Genomic DNA, 18,424 nt, shown 5'->3' with positions numbered 1-18,424 from the left:
TTGTTTAAAAAGTGGCAACCTTTTTAGATGGATGTGAAGAATGCCTTTTTGAATGGGGACTTTTCTAAAGAAGTCTATATGGAACCTTCACCTGGTTATAATTCATATAGTAAGGTTTGTCATCTTCGTAAAACTTTATATGGACTTAAGCAAGTTCTAAAAGCATGATTTACCAAATTCAGGTCTACCATTATCCAATTTAGGTTTTCCTTTAGCTCTTATGATAATGTCCTCTTCATTCGCAAAACTAAGAAGGGATGTACTATGTTGTTATTAGATGTCAATGTTATGATAATCATTAGAAATGATATGCAAGGTATTACAAAATTAAAATAGTTTCTTAACACATGGTTTGAAATGAAGGATCTTTGTCACTTGAGTTATTTTCTTGCGATAGAAATCTCTTCTAATAGTGATTATTTATCTTAAATCAAATATGTTACTAATCATTTATCTCATGCTAGCATTTTTGATAATAAAATTGCTAACACTCCATTTAAGGCTACTATCAAGCTTTCTCTTATGAAGGGAACTATTCTAGATAACACTACGTTTAATAGACAATTGGTTGGAAATCTATCAATCTAATTGTCTCTTAACTAGACATAGAATATGCCATTCATATTACTATTCAATTCATAGCTACTTCTCATATTACTTACTTTGCAACAATGTTTTATATCCTTTGATATATCAAAAGTACCTTGTTCCACGGTATTCATTTCTCTTTTCAGTCATCGCTTATATTACATGTATTTTTTTATGTTGATTGGGCGGATAATCCCGCAAATAGATGTTCTACCACTGGTTATTGCTTTTTTAGGAGATTCTTTCATCTCTTGGCAAAGTAAAAAGCAAATAGTCGTTTCTCATTTAGTATTAAAACAAAGTAAAGGGCTCTTACATACACTACTTTCGAACTTTTCTGACTTTAACAATTGTTAAAGAATATTAGAGTTTTTTAATCCAAAACTACAAACATCCACTCTGACAATTAAAGTGTCATTCAAATTACTAATAATGATATTTTTCATGAACACTATAAATACATTAAGATCGATAGTCATTTTGTTCGTCATTATTTGGTCAATGATACCTTTTATCTTGTTTGAATACACTCTATTAATCAAATAGCTGACATTTTCAACAAAACTCATCTTCTAGAACACTTTTATAACTTATATACTAGTTATTTTCTATATGGTATATTGTTTTTCCTATTATATAGTTATTTGTTTTTCTTGTATAAAGTATTACTCATATAATTTTATCATGTATCAATCCATGATGTACACAATTATTCCATTTAATTGTTTCACAACTTCCATTACGAAAGTCATGGCAAGTCTCTTAGTTGGTCTAAGTTGGAATCAATCAAATTTAAGATATTTTCTCCTTTTTTATCTCCATTCCCTACAAAATATGGCATATAAATATTGTTGAAGTCAATGCAATCCTTCAAGAACCCGATACGTCTCCATTATAACCTCAATGGAAGACAAGTATACAAGGAAATTATAGTGTAATGATGAAAATACAATTTTGAAATATGATGAAAAACTATACAAAGTAATATTAGTTTGGAATGTGCTTGTGGGATAATTTTATCAATAAAATTATGCGTATCCACCTCAAATACATAAATATGTACACACTTATATATGTTATTATGTGATTGAGTGATTTTGAATTAAAGATAAAGTAACATTCAATCATGTGATGACACACATAAATGTATATTCATTTATGTACTTAAAGTACGTACACAAAATACTATTCTAATTTTATAAGTCCTCCAAAATGCTAAAGTCGCAAACACTTAAGAAATTATTAGAAACTCTCATATTCCTTACTCATCAAAGGGTTATGATACCTTTTAAAAGGGTTTTATGTGATATGAAATGATGGCTTTCCACATGATAAGATTAAGAGGAGATTATGCATTGCATTTATTGCCTAAGCCTCCATTTATGACATTAAGAACAAAACGCGTGAACACATTAAAGGCAATTAAGGGCAAGTCAAAATTTTGGGCATGCCTATAAATACCCTCATTTTCTTTTGTAAAATAATCATTTGGATATTACAAAAACTCTTCCTGTCCTCTCAACTCTTCACTTAAATAACATTACTTTTCTCTCAAATTTTCCTTTACTTCATTTTTCTTTCAATTTGTTTAATTATATTTATAACATGTTATCAGCATGATTTACTTAGGTATATCATAGTATTAGTAATCTTTCAATTATGTCATTATTCTGTTTGTATGTTACAAATATGATTATCCCAATTATGATATTATCTTGTTTGCAAAATACAAACTATTGATGTTTTAATTATTGTTACTTTTCTATTTAATTTTTCACTTATAATTGTGTATAATTTGCGACCAAAAGTTTGTAAAATCATGAATATGGACCTAAAGTCTTAAATATCATTAAAGTATTTATTTATATTATAGTACTTATATCAGATTTATAATCTAAAGTTTATAAAATCATAAAAATATATATATAGACACAAAATTCCAAGCTTCATCAAAGTATTTATTATAACTATATCTCATTTGTAACATGAAGTTTGCATAAATTATGAAAAGTATGAAATTGAAGTTTGAAATATTATTTAAGTTTTATATACTATAATATTCTGAATATTAATTACAAAACCAAAAGTTTTGTGAATATGAAACAAATATGAACTTGAAGTTTTAGCATAATTTTTCGTCATCATATCACTAATTTTTATTACTTTCATCAACTTGCAATTGGTGAAAATGGCAAACCTCGTAAAACTTCATTATGTTGCCATTTGATCGAATGGAGAAAATTACACTGAATTGGCCCTGAACACGATTCTTCATTTAAAATCTATGAGCCTTGGATAAACCATAAAAGAAGAAAATAATACATCTCAATAAGATAAATCTAAAGCTACTATTTTCCTTTGTCACCACATCTATGAAGGATTATGAGCATAATATATGGATATAATGGATCCACTAGAATTATGAAGAAACCTAAAAGAAAGATTTGATTATCAAAAGTCAATGACACTGCTAATAACACAATATGAATGGACTCATTTACGCTTACAAGATTATAAATCTGTAAGTGAATATAACTTTGCAATGTTCAAAATAGTTTCTCGAGTGAGATTATGTGGGGAAAAAATAACCAAAGAAAACATATTAGAGAAAACTTTCTCTATATTTCATCTCTCAAATATGCTCCCGCAATAGCAATACAGGAAAAAAAAATTTAAAAAATATTCTGAAATTATATCTTGTTTGCTGGTGGCTGAGCAAAACAATAAATTATTATTGAGAAACCATTAAACACACCTCGCTGGCACTGCATCATTCTCTAAAGTGAACACAACTACCAGTAGTAGATATCATGGGCACAGATGAGATCTTGGATGAAATAAGTTTCAATCCAAAAGTAGTCATAATAAAAAATCTTTTCACCATAAATTGACTAGAGATGAAACAAAACAGGATAGAGGAAAAATGATAAAGAGTAAACTGTAAAATCATGAACGTAAATGTTATAGATGTGGTTCCAAAGGCCATTGGTTGCATACTTGTCATACGCCTAGACATTTGATGGATTTATGCTAAGTATCTATAAAAAATACAAACAAAAAGATCGAATCAAATTGTATTAATTATTTAAACCTTGTTGATTTGGAGAACTTTGATATTTAAGAATTTCTTCAAGATTAAAAAATTATGTATATTATAATATGTAATTAGTACTATATATTTCTTCCTTTCAAATTTTATAATAACTAATATAAATTTTAAAATGAAAGGAACTTGACCCTGAAATTGAAGCATTAACTTCAAAAGCTGATGATAGAAATATGTGTCTGGTGGATAGTGCAACAAGACATACAATATTAAAAGAAAAGAAATTCTTCTTAACTTTATCACCAATTGAGGCCAAAATAAACACTATATCAAAATTAATAAATATGATTAAAGGTTTCGAAAGAGTCACAATTTTGTTGAAAAATAAGACCAAATTGAGTATCAATGATATATTATATTCACGTAAATTTAAAAGAAATCTATTTTGTTTTAAAGATATAAGAAATAATAGTTATCATATTGAACCCATGAATAAAAATAATGCATAATATCTATGTATAATTGATAATGCCTCCAAAAGAATGTTTATATTATAAAAATTGTTTGTTTTATCATATGGATTGTATTATACAATCATAAAGACAATTGAAATCTATGCAGTATTAAACCAAAAATTCTCTGATCCAAAAGTCTTTATACTTTGACATAATCGTCTAGGTTACCCAAGATCTACAATGATGCGTAGAATTATTGAAAATTTATATAGACATACATTATAGAATCATAGAACAAATTCTGCATCGTCTGTTTACAAGACAAATTAGTAATAAGATCATCTCTCTCCAAAATTAGAGTTGAATCTCCATCATTTCTACAAAAGACTCAAGGGGACATATATAGACCCATTCATCCACCAAGTAGGTCATTTCATTATTTTATTATCTTAATTGATGCATTTACATGATGGTCTCATGTTTGTTAATTGTCTACTCGGAATGTTATCTTTGTTAAACTGTTAACACAGATTATAAAATTAAAGGCACATTTCTCTAATTATCCGATCAAGTCTATATGGTTAGAAAATGCTAATGAATTCACATGCAAGACATTTGATGATTATTGCATATCTATGGGGATTAATGTTGAACATCTAGCCTTACATGTCCATACTCAGAATAGATTAGCCCTACATGTTGTAGTGTTAATGAGCTTGCGACCTCTTATCATCAATATTTTCCCTTATAATTGGTTCTTGGTCACTAACCTAATATATCTCATTTGAAAATATTTGGTTGTATAATATACGTCCCTATTGTGTCTTCTCAACGTATAAAAAATGAGACCCCAACGTCGTTTGAGAGTTTATGATGGATATAATTCATCATCCATTATCAATATTTGGAACCATTAACAAGTGACTTTTTTTACTGCACGATTTCTAAATTGTCATTTTGATAAGATAACTTTCTCACCTTTAGGGGGAAAGAAAATACCTCTTGAAGTTAGACATGAACTTTCTTTGTACGTACCTACCATATCTCATCTAGATCTTTGCACATCCCAAAGTGAAATTGAAATGTAAAGAATAATGCGTTTACAAATTATTGCCAACCAAATACTTGATGCATTTGTGGATGCAACAAAAGTGATGAGATCACATATACCAGCTACCAACGCACCTGCAAAAATTAATGTGACTACTGAACAGTCCATTAAATTGTAAATGATCAATTTACTGCACATCAGAAGTGTAGTAGACCTATTGGATCAAATGATACTATTTCTCAAAAAAGAAAGGAAAAAATAAAACATATATTAATCATGATGATTCTAAAACAATTAAAGAGTCCATACTCATTGATATTTCTCTAGAAGAGGTTAAAGTCCTTGAAAAAACATGAGCCCCTGAAAAATGGGAAAATGAGAATATTGAAATGTCTTTAAATTATGTTTATACACAAGAGATGTGAAATGAGTAACATTGATGAGATATTCTCATTTGTAATAGTTACTGAAATTATAAATGATGATGATTTTGAATCACGTATTGTGATTGAGTATAGATAAAGACATAATTGGCCCAAATTCAAATAGAATTAGCTTTTCTAGTAAAACGTCAAGTGTTCGGACCTGTAGTTCGAATAGCTAAAGATGTCTAAGCCATTGGATATAAGTGGATATTTGTGAGAAAAAAAAATGAGAAAAATGAAATTACTAGATATCAAACAAGGCTTATGCCTAAGGTTTTTCCCAAATGCTAGATATATACTTTGATAAAAACATATGCACTTGTGATGGATATAGTCACATTCAGATATTTGATTAGCTTAATAGTCTCAGAAAGACTAGATATACATTTAATAGACATAATTACTACTTATTTATATAAAAACTTGGATACTAAAATTTATATGAAACTCCTTGAAGGATTTAAATTGTCTAAAGCAAAAAAGTCACTTCCAAAGGTATGTACTTAATTAAATTACAAAGATCATTATATAAATTAAAATAATCTGGAAGAATATGGTATAATTGCCTCAATGAATATTTAAAAAAAGAGGGCTATGCGAATGACCCTATATGCTCATGTGTCTTTGTCAAAAGGACAAAATCAGGATATGTCATTATAGTAGTTTATGTCGATGACATGAATTTAATTGAGACTCTTAAAAAGCTCAAAAAACTGTTGAATATCTGAAAAAAAAATTTGAGATAAAGAATTTAGGAAAAACAAAATATTATCTCAGTTTACAGATCGAACATAATTTAAATGATATACTTATCTATCAATCAACGTATATTTAAAAATTAGTAAAATGCTTTAATATAGATAAAACTTATCCTTTGAGTACCCCAATAGTTGTTTAGTCTCTCGATCCAAAAAAAGACCTATTTCATCTTAAAGAAAAAGATGAAAAGATACTTGGTCATGAAGTACCTTATCTTAATATTGTTGAAGCTCTATTATATTTAGCCCAATGTACTAGAACAAATATATCCTTCATAATAAATTTATTGCCTTGATTTAGTTTTGCACCAACCAGTTACCAGTAAAACAGAATCAAACATATATTTCGTTACCTATATGGAACTATAGATTTGAAATTATTCTATTATGTCAAATCCCCTAAAAATCATAGTTTGATTGGATATGTAGATATTGGTTATCTGTCTAACCCTCGTAAAACCCATTTACAAATAGTATATGTTTTTACTTATAATAACACAACAATATCATGACGTTTCACCAAACAGACTTTGGTTGCAACATCTTCAAACCATTTAGAGACTCTAACTCTTTATAAAGTCAGCCAAGAATACATATAGTTACGGTCAGTCATTCATCATATTCGAAATATATGCAGTCTCCCTTCTACAACATATACTTTTTTCATATTATATGAAAATAATGCAACATATATTGTCCAAATTAGAGATGGATACATTAAAGGAGACAAAACCAAACATATCTCACCAAAGTTCTTTTACACTCACGAGCTCCAGCAGAGCCAAAAAATTGATGTCAAGCAAATACGATTTAGTGATAATCTTGCAGATTTGTTCGCTAAGACATTATTTACATTAACATTTGAAAAGTTAGTGTATAACATCGGTATGCGATAACTCAGCAAGCAACCAAATTAATCTCATTACAAAGAGGGGGAGCATTCATCAGAGGAAGCATTTATTAAGGGGAGCAAATTTTTTAAGTTTGTCACTGATTAAACAAAATATACACTGTACTCTTTTTCCCTTCACTAGGTTTTCCTAGTAAAACTTTCAATAAGATAGTTTAAGCACGTCTATCCATACTTTATATGATATTAAATAATTATGTTCTTTTTATTTTGGTTTTTATTCCATTGAGTTTTTTCTTAGCATAATTAATGTAATTATTTATAAGTGGTGTAAAATGGTGGGAGTGATGTAAAATGGTGGCTTTCCACATGATAAGATTAAAAGGAGATTAGGCATTGCATTTATTGTGTAAGTCTCCACTTACGACATTAAAAACAAAATGTGTGAACGCATTTCAAGCAATTAAGGGCAAGTCAAAATTGTGGGCATATAAGGTGGTGGATCATGCCTATAAATACCCTCTTTTTTTCTTTTGTAATATAATCATCCAGATATTACAAAAACTCTTACTCTCGTCTCAATTCCTCACTTAAATAATATTACTTTTCTCTAAATTCTTCTTTCGCTTCAATTCTCTTTCATTTTGTTTAGTTATATATATAACATTATGGTATTTTTAAAAGGTTTTTCGTAATCTAACTTATATATGGAGATATTTAATACTTTCAAATAATCGTTGGGACATTAATGATTTAAGCATGAATGAAATAAAATAGGAAAAGTGATTGAATTGTATTATTATTTTTGGCGTAATGCATTTTCATTTTAATGAAGCACTTTCATCGTTTCAATATAATTTCCGGATTCAATTAACAATTAACTATCAATTTAACAAAGTTTGGTTAAACCAATTAATCAAAATGCCAACATTTGAAAGGAGTGCTCTTGACTGAAACTATAGGAATGAAAAGTAATTCGCTCAACTACAATCAAATCCCGAATGATAAATCATCCTCTATGGATTATATTTTATCTTTATAAATAATCTCAAAGATTAGATTGAGATAGCCCTAATTGCTAGGAAGTAATTAAAGTTATAGCTTTTGTGTTGAAAAAAATGTCATTAACATTTTGTTTAAACAATAATACTATATATACTTACTTTGAATATATAAATCGATACATATTTAATGTGTATCATGATGTAATTAAATAATTTTGAATTAATAATAAAATAACATTTAATTACATAATAACATACATAAGTATACACATATTTATATGCTTAAAATTGATACATATAATATTATTAATGCTTAAAAGGAATATTGGGAATATTCATTAGTTGAGAAATTAAAATGTTTGACTCCATCAGATTTTCCAAGATTATTTTTTATAAAATGATAATATGAGAAACTATAGGTTATAATTTTTTTATATATAAGAACACACATATCCAATATTTAATTAGTCCATAGATTTAAACATGAAAAAAAAGCTTGTATACCTAATTGTTTATTGTAAAAATTTTGTTAAATATAATTATTTATATGTATATTAAAAAAATATGGTTTATGATTTAATTTGATTAAAAAATTATTCAAACCGCAATCAAAATTTAAAATTGTTTCTAAAAAAATTATCAACCCAAAGTAATTCATTTTACAAACGAAACCAAATTATATTATAATTTTTAAATAGTTTGATTCAATCTTATTTATTTGCTATTGGTAAATTTCATTTTAATGGTTTAAAATGTGATGAAATGACACATGAAATAACTAATAGAAATTTCTAATTCACTGACTGTTTAGATAGGCTCATGGTATGATGAGGTTAGGCATGAGGTGGCTCATGGTATAATGGACTATGAAGTGGTTTCATTAGATAGGCTTTCCACCATAAATTAAATTGATTTGTGTCATTTAAACGAGTCAATACTATAACAGGCAAATAATATATTATATTATGTAATGTTTTTATATCTGATATCATATCATAAAATATATATTTTAAAAAATAAAATAATAAAATATTTAAATTAATATATTATTATTTTAAAAAATATTATAAATATTTTTTAAAATTTAAAATTTTTTATATACACTTTTATTATATTATTATTATTTTTTTAAAATATATCGATCAGTATTAGTAATATGTATTGTATTATATAATATATTTATTTTATTATATTAATTTAATATATTTCATAATATATAATATTTTTTATTTTATATAATATATATATCATACTATTGGATAAGGATAATTATAATCAACTACACCCCATTAAGCTCGGAATCAGTGTGAATGGCATCAGAATCAAAGAACAAAATATGTGATTTCATTTCACATGAGGTTGACATATTATTTAATATCCCAATTAACTTCTCATAATCACATCAATGCCACGCAAGGATCCCTTTGTTTTATCAATTAAATTAACAGGAGTTTGTGGTATTCGTGTGGAAACCACACTCTTGTTCCATTTAATATTTGTTCTAACTCTTTCTACCATCGTCAGCTCTTCGTTAGGTCTCTTCTGGTGGGGTTTAATTCCATTAATTAATTGATTAGAGGTAAAAAAATCCTGGTTAGTGAAGCCAACGAATCTATTATAATATTGTAACGTACGTTAATTAATTATCACTAGCATTTTTAGGCATAACTAATATTTTTCACCCAATGACATTTTTACACGTTAAATTAAAAAAAATATTTTCTCAATTTTCACGAAATTCAAACATTAATTTAATGATATTTTTTAGCGTTTACAAAATATGTAAATATTATATGATTATATCACCTATATTTTAAAAATACAAACAAATTACAATTTCTTTTACAACTTACAAAATTTATCACTTAAATCATTTTCTTCAATTAAAAAAAAAAAATCAAAATCATACCCAAGTAAAACCCTTAATCACTCCAATTTCAATTGACAGTATGGTTGGAGTCACATGGGACTCTGGTTGAATTGCACCATCCCATGTGATTCAATTAAAATTATACCATCTTAGTGCGATTCAATTTGAATTATACTAGAATGATGTGATTATAATTATAATCATAGAATTTTAATGTGATTTAGCTCGAATCATATTAGAATGTCGTAATTCTAATTGTAATCACAACATCTTGGTGTGATTCTGACCAAGTCACACAATCTCAAATGTAATTTGGCCAAAATTAGGTTTGTTTAATTCACTAAAAATATTCCCTATTGATGAAAATTTTAATTTTTTTTTTCACATTTATCAATCTTAAAATTAATATAAAATATATATAATAAAGTTTCGGGGGAAAAATGTAATTTATCTTAAATATCAACAAATTCCACCAATAGAACTTGACGGAAGAAGGAAAAATGTTGTTTTTAAAGTTCAAGCGTAAAAGAATGTCATTGAGATCAAAATAGGATGTGAAATAGTCATTTTACCTCATAGTTATCATGTTTTAATGATCGCGAAGGTAATTTAGAAATAGCATTATAAGATAAATGATTCTTGTTGCTTGCAAATAATTAAGAAACCTACTAATATAGGTTTATGGAAATTAATTAACTAAAAGTTAATACCTAACAATTCATCCACATTTTGTATACGACATTTGAGTTGCTTCAAAATGTTGTAATTCTAATTGTAAACGCAACAAGTGGGAAATAGTCATTCTACCTCGTATTTATTATGTTTTAACAACAACTAAGGTAATTGTACAGTAATTTATAAATGGTATCATAAGATAAATGACTCTTGTTACTTGCAAATGATCAAGAAACCTATTAATATAGCTTTACGAAAATTAATGAGCTAAAACTTAATACCTAACAATTCATCCACATTTTGTATGTGATATTCGTTTGCATCAAAATGTTGTAATTCTAACTATAATCACAACATCTCGATGTGATTTTGATCAAATCGCATAATCTTAGATGTAATTTGATTGAAATAAGATCTAATTAGTTCATTGATGATATTCGCCCTTTGAAAAACATTTGAATTTTTTTTCATGTTTCTCAATCTTAAATTAATATAAATGAGGGGTAAAAATTATATATAATAAAGTTTTGGGGGCAAGAGAATTTACCTTAAAATATAATGAATTCCACTGATAGAACTTGATGGAAGATGAAAAAACGTAGTTTTTTAAGTTCAAGGGTAAGAAAATGTCATCGAGGTAAAAAACAGGGGTGAGAATAGTCATTCTATCTCGTATCTATTATGTTTTAACAATAATGAAAGTAATTGAACAATGGATTTAGAAAAGGTGTCATTTATTGCTTGAAAATGATCAAGAAATCTACTAATATAGCTTCATGCAAATTAATTAACAAAAATTCATTACCTAATAATTCATTCACATTTTGTGTATATGATATTGAAATGCAACAAAATGTTGCAATTCTAATTATAATCGCAACATCTCAACGTGACATTTATTGTCGAAGAAAATTTTTATTTTTATTTTCATATTTATCAATCTTATAATTTATATAAATGAAAGGCGCAAGCATATACAATAAAGTTTGGGGGGCAAGATTTATTTTAACGAATTCCACTAATAAAACTTGGCAGAAGATGGAAAAATGTTGTCTCTAAAGTTCATATTTACTATGTTGTAACAATGGCCAAAGAAATTATATAGTGATTTAGAAATAGTATCATAAGATAAATAATTTTTATTACTTACAAATGATCAAAAAACCTATTAATATAGTTTTACGGAAATTAATTGACTAAAACTTAAAACCTAGCAATTTATCCATATGTTGAGTATGAAAACTCCTAACTCAAGTGGTAGCACAATTTTTAAAAGGCCAAAAGACTTATTCCCACCCAAGGTATAGTGAATTCCAAATTCCAATCCATCAACTTTCAAAAACTCAAATACCCACTCATGGTTTAGAAAACTAACACCTATCTTTCAAAATTAAGATAAGATTAAGGGTAAAATCATTTTTTAATACTAATATTTAACATTTATAATGAAGCCGACTTTGTCTGGATGACGAAGATTTAAATGAAGAGTTTTGACTCTTTGTCTGGATTTTATCTAAATTCCATTGAATCCAGATATCATCGATTCAATATTGAACATTGGAAGGAGAGACGACATCAAGAGGGAGAGAGATCGGTCATCGTTGGCCAAAAATTCGCTAGTGAAATTGGAAACCTTAGGTAGGGGGAAAATGTCACTTTTCAAAAGTTAATTTTAGGCAAAATTGTTAGTTTTTTAAATTAAGGAGGTAAAATGATATAATTGTTAAATATTATTGTTAAATGAATGTTTTGCCCTTAATCTTATCTTAATTTTGGAGGGTAGGTGTTAGTTTTTCAAACTATGGGTGAGTGTTTAGGCTTTTGAAAGTTGGTGGGTGGGCATTGGGAATTCACTATACCTTGGTGGGAATAGGTCGTTTGGCCTTATTAAAAAGGAAAACAAGCCAGCTTGCCCTGCAAAGAGATGTGATTTTTCCTTTAAAATCAACCACTTTATTAAAAATAAATTTTCTTTCTTGTGAACTCTCTGAATTCTTTTAAAAAAAATTAATATAAAAAAATAATGACGTGAGGAAACTTATCTAAATTTAGTATATTTAATTATTATAATTTAAATTTTAGGATTATCTGTAATATTTAAAATTAATTTAAAATTTACAATGTTACAATTAGAGACATTTTAATTATCTGTAATTTGATAACCTTTTGAAAATTAAAATATGATTTGAAGCTCATGAGTATCTTAATTATAACTCCCAAAAATCAAATATGTATTATGTATTACTCCTAAAAAATTTCCCGGAATTACATATTTTCTTTGTAGCAAGCTAGATTTATAAACTAAAAGTTTAAAAAAACAAGAGAAGGGTAGATAATAAAACTATGTATATAAATAATTTATATAATTTTGTACATAAATAATGATATATTACTATATGATTATGTATTACATTATTTTTAATTTAAAATTATCTGTTTACATGATGACGTATTACTATTTATATACAAAATTATATATATTATTTATATATATAATATTATTCGAGTGAAAATTACTAACAAAACGTAAAAATAACTAAAAGTTCCAAAATATAAAATTGCTTGTTCATTACGATTGTCTAATCGAATTTGATCCACCATTCTCTGATTCATGAACTTTTCAATTTGTCTTTGCCCAGTTATCATGCTCAATTTCATGCTTTAGTCATGAACTTTATATTCTGGTATAACTGTTTGCCCTAAAGTGCATCACCTTCTCCATATATCGAGTTATATCTGGCTTTATTTTTTGGAAAGCCCTAGCCACCTCACGTCAATTCCCATTTTATCATCAACATTTCAATGTTTTTATGCTTTTGTTTTTTTACATTAATTGTTCTCTATTTCTCTTCCCGCCGCAGCTCATCTCTCTTTTCATTTTTGCTTCATCTTTCTTGAATTTCTTCACCATTTATGCCAAACTTAGAGCTATCTTCAATTCTAATAATTTGTGACCGCTATAGATATAGACGATGCGTATTAATTGGAGTTTTATTTATTAATCGGCTTTGAATTGAAGGCACATTTATTCATTATTTCTTCAAACTCATAAAATTAAAGATTTAATTAATGTCAAGAGTTCTTATAGAATATTTCACGCGTTAAAATTAATCTGGTCAGCTTGTACTATGTATAATATTTAATTTATTTAACTCTTTTTTGTGCTTGCTTGATATGTTTAATGAAAATCCAGTTCTTATGCATTCAGGTATTTTCCAAAGCCTTCAGAGGCAATATTGTCAATGAATTAGGCTGATTCCCAAAAGCTTTTATTAAAAAATATATTTATTTTCATTATATAATTAACCCTAGTTAATTCAATCTGTGTTACACACATGGGTTAGAAGCCCCACGTTTGCGTCCTCCGGATTGAACTTCTCCTCCTATAAATTCTCTTCATCATGGCGTGTGTTCTCCACACTCTTCCCCTTCTACTTCCTTCCGCATTCAGAGCTTCTTCTCCTCATTTTCAGCCATAGTTTTCGTCAATGGCAACCAACTTGAACGACCCCAAGTTCACTGTCCCTGAAAATGATGTCGAGCAACAAACAGCTCTCGAGCTCGAACACAATGATGATGAATTCGACTATTCAAAACGATCTCAATGGCTTCGAGCTGCTGTGCTAGGCGCCACCGATGGCCTTGTTTCCATCGGATCATTAATGATGGGAGTCGGTGCTGTGAAACAAGACGTTAAAACCATGATTCTCACAGGTTTCGCCGGGTTAGTCGCTGGCGCCTGCAGCATGGCGATAGGCGAATACGTGTCCGTTTACTCACAGTTGGACATCGAGTTGGCTCAGATAAAGAGAGACAACGAAAGAGGGAATCAAAATGGAGTACTCCAAACCCCACAACAAGACAAAGAAGACAAAGAGAGTTTGCCAAACCCTTTACAGGCGTCTGCGGCCTCAGCTCTCGCGTTTGCTTTAGGTGCAGCGGTACCACTGCTGGCTGCAGCATTTATTAAATATGACAAGGCAAGGTTGGGCGTGGTGGCGGCGGCGGTGAGCGTGGCGCTGGCGGTGTTCGGGTGGCTAGGGGCTGTTCTGGGAAAGGCACCGGTGGTTCAGTCTTCAGCTAGGGTTTTTATTGGAGGGTTGCTAGCCATGGCTATAACCTTTGGTTTAACAAAGTTGATTGGCTCACAGGGGCTGTGAATCAATCAATCTCCTCTTAGATTAATTGATGGTTTTATTTTTCACACTACATGTTATTATGCTGTCACAAAACTAGGTTCCTTTTCTCTATTTTCCTCCAAATTTGTTAGTGGCAAATTTGGAGGGACATATAATATTATGTAGTCATGGGGTGAGAATATATATGAAAAATATAAATCTATTAATGTAACCAAACTTATTATATCATGTCTCAATTAAAAGGGATTTAATAATAAGTTTATGGCAAACAATTAGGAATTTATATTATTGGCCTTTCCCGTGAGATTCTACATACAATTTTATGTTAATCGCTTAGTCCTAAAGACTATCTAGTTTCAAATTTGAGGGGAAATTCAAGCACATCGAAAAGATAACAAAAGATACAGAGAACGGGAGAAGGGATTTTGGTGATTCGCCAAACTGAATGGCATCCACGGAAATTAAGGACTTCATTTCAATCCTCTTATGGCCATTTATAAATTATAAAGTAGTAAAATATTACACCTGGGTTTTGACATTAATGTTGAAGAAATTCATAGACTACGTGCAAGAATCTAATATAATAGAGATGACTGAAATTAGTAAAATATTCCATATCCACTATGTATTATAACTAGGGATAATTATGAATGTTTGAGATTGTGTGAATGAGAAATAAACACTAAAAAGCTTTTAACATAGTTTGACTAGTACTACAAAATTTACGTTCATGATTATATTATTTACTACTCTAAAATAATTTTGACAAGGTATAAATAGTATAATATAAAAACAATTAATATATTATGTAGTCTCGTTCACTTCTATTAAATCATTTGTGTTTATAAGATCTATAAGTGATGTTTCATTCAAATTTCAATTTTTTTAATTTATTTGAAAATGGGATAATTATATGATATTAATTTAATAGGAAAATATCGCTAGCTTACATAGATATAGATAATCTCTTATATATCTATATTTGAGGAATGAGTCTCTACTTGCATGTTAGATTGTAGATGTGTCTGATCACTGTTATTATAACTTATCACTTCAACGTGATTTTTTTTAGTATCATTTTGCGAGTTTGGTCAAAATTAAGTTTTACCAGATAACAACTTTCCTACTTATTTGCTAAAACAACAATTAAAGAAAAAAGACCTTTAATCCTATTGTGGACAAGGGAAAACCGCATATGAAGGCACAAAAGAAAAGGTCATGGCTTGATGGTGTTCTCGTGTGGTTGCGAAGGGTAGCCTTAGATTGGTTACTCGCGCCTTGGAAAGGGCATGTGTGCTTCTTCCCTTGCATTTTCAGGTTTGGGATATGGAGACATCTATTGGGACTGGCCTTAAGAGTCCACTGTGGTCGGCTCGATGACGAGAAAGTGCATCTTGGAGGAGACCTTAAGATAGGCTATAGAGTGGGGCTATCTTCGAACACTGAAAGACATTAAGAGTGTTCCACAAGACACAGTATGCCAGGATAGAGGACAAAGGCATATTCGTAGTGTCAAATCTTGAGTTGAGACTTATTGTGGGGCAAATTCCTAATGTTGAGGGGCATGAGTTTCACGAGGAAACTTGCCATTAGGAGGATGTTGTGCCAAGTTCAGGTACCTAAAATTGATTCTTGTATATATATATATATAGATATATATATATATATATAAATAAAATTAAGATGACAATTAATAAAAGAAAAGTTTAAGAAAATTTTACAATTACATTTGTTGTTGCTTTATTTTTTGTCAATGTGCATTTACCTGAAGTATTTTAATTAATACACAGAAGTGGACAACAAGCATGCACAAAAGCAAATAATTACTTGAAATATGATACCAAAGCTCAAGTGTAGAGATACTTTCAACACTAAGAATGAGAGAACTTAGTGCCCCCAATCACGAGCAAACTGTATTATTATCCGGTTATTATGATTGCCTTAATGTGAGTTATGTCTTACATGTTAGGGGTTAACACCGTCCGAACATGAGTTATGTTTTACACTTTGAGGGATAATGTCTTTGTTACATAAGTTATTGTCTACGTAACAAGATAGATTTCGTTGAGTTGTGTTCGACCATCTTCTTCAGATAGGCTCAATAGCCATTCAAGTGGTGGCAAAGATATGACTTCTAATTAATTAGTTAACAAAATTAAACCCCCCCAGAAAAGACCCAATGAATAGCTGACGATGGTAGAAAGAGTTAGAACAAATAATAAATGGCATAAGAGTGTGGTTTCCACACGAATACCACAAACTCTTATTAATTTAATAAATAAAACAAAGGGACCCTTATGTGGTTTTGATGTGAAAAATGAGAAGTTGGGTATGTCAACCTCATATGAACTGAAATGATACATATTATTCTTTGATACCATTCACACTGGTAGCAAGCTTAATGGCATGTAGATTGACTCATCAAATGACACTGATTAATTAATGGTGGAAAGCCACCATTGTATCTTATCGTGTATAGAAAACTTAATTTTTTGTATGTATGGTATGCCTTTAAAAAAATAAAAAAATAAAAAATTATAATTCACATTACTAAAATTTTAAATTTTTTTTTTATTTATCTCTACTACATCATCATTTGTTTAAAAAAATATATGAATCCGTATCGGTATCGTAAGATACATTTAATGTATTGTATTAATTCGATACACCTTATGATGTGTATTATTTTTTATTTGTATAGTATTGTATCATAAAATACATATCGTATATCATAAAATGTTGATAACTATGACTTCATGCTTCACCTCATAGTCCTTCCCTTTTGATTAACAACAATAACTAAACTTTATCAATTTAAGATAATATTGATCTTACCAAACTTATCTCAAGTGATTTATCATTTTTTATGACATTGACAAGTAAATTAAGCGATAATAAATTGAATGATATGGCCATAGTCTTATAATGAAAGTAAAATTGAGGAAAAATATTAGGAAAAGTAGTATTGCTCAATTGTTTAAGTTACTTGCACTCGTAAAATGCATGAAACTATCTTTTAGCGATTACTCTTTATTGTTCTTTTAAGTCTAACATTGACGATAACATTCTTAGGTTTCAGGTTTGCAGTATTACACAAAGGTGTGCAAAATATCCAATGGGAACCGAAATTGTCAGGTATTCAATCGTTTGGTTCTGATTCTTACCTTGAATTGGAAACATGGATAAAGTTTGGGTTCTTAAAAAGATAAAACTGATTGGTTTTGGGTTAGGGTCTGATTCCTATTTTGTAGGAACCAAAATTGACCCAAAACCAACTCAAATACAATATTTTGATAATTAGAGTAGTTACATGATTCATCGTTAAATAAAAGCTAAAAACTTGTTTCCACCCAAAGGATGGTGAAATCCCAAGGTCCCATTTTGCAATTTTTAGAAACCCTAATACTCACCCATAAACCAATTTTTATTAAAAATCTCTATTAAAGTTAAAAATAAAATCGTTATTTACTAAAAAATTTAAAAAATTAAAATTTTTTCACGTTTTCCTTTTTAGATTTAAAAAATTAAGGTCTGATTCCTACTTTGTAAGAACCAAAATTAAT

The 18,424-nt window shown here is 28.7% G+C and overlaps 1 protein-coding gene across 1 annotated transcript; it reads left to right on the top strand.

The window, feature by feature from the left end:
* The first annotated feature begins 13,485 nt into the window (after positions 1-13,485).
* Positions 13,486-15,144, top strand: LOC123203689 (vacuolar iron transporter homolog 1-like). Its single transcript, XM_044620135.1, has one exon. It carries the CDS (start codon positions 14,211-14,213, stop codon positions 14,880-14,882), a length of 672 nt encoding a protein of 223 aa, XP_044476070.1. The 5' UTR covers positions 13,486-14,210; the 3' UTR covers positions 14,883-15,144.
* Positions 15,145-18,424: the final 3,280 nt, after the last annotated feature.

Source organism: Mangifera indica, chromosome 19, assembly GCF_011075055.1.
Source record: "Mangifera indica cultivar Alphonso chromosome 19, CATAS_Mindica_2.1, whole genome shotgun sequence".
Lineage (NCBI taxonomy): Eukaryota > Viridiplantae > Streptophyta > Magnoliopsida > Sapindales > Anacardiaceae > Mangifera > Mangifera indica.
This window is presented reverse-complemented; position numbering and strand designations above follow the sequence as displayed.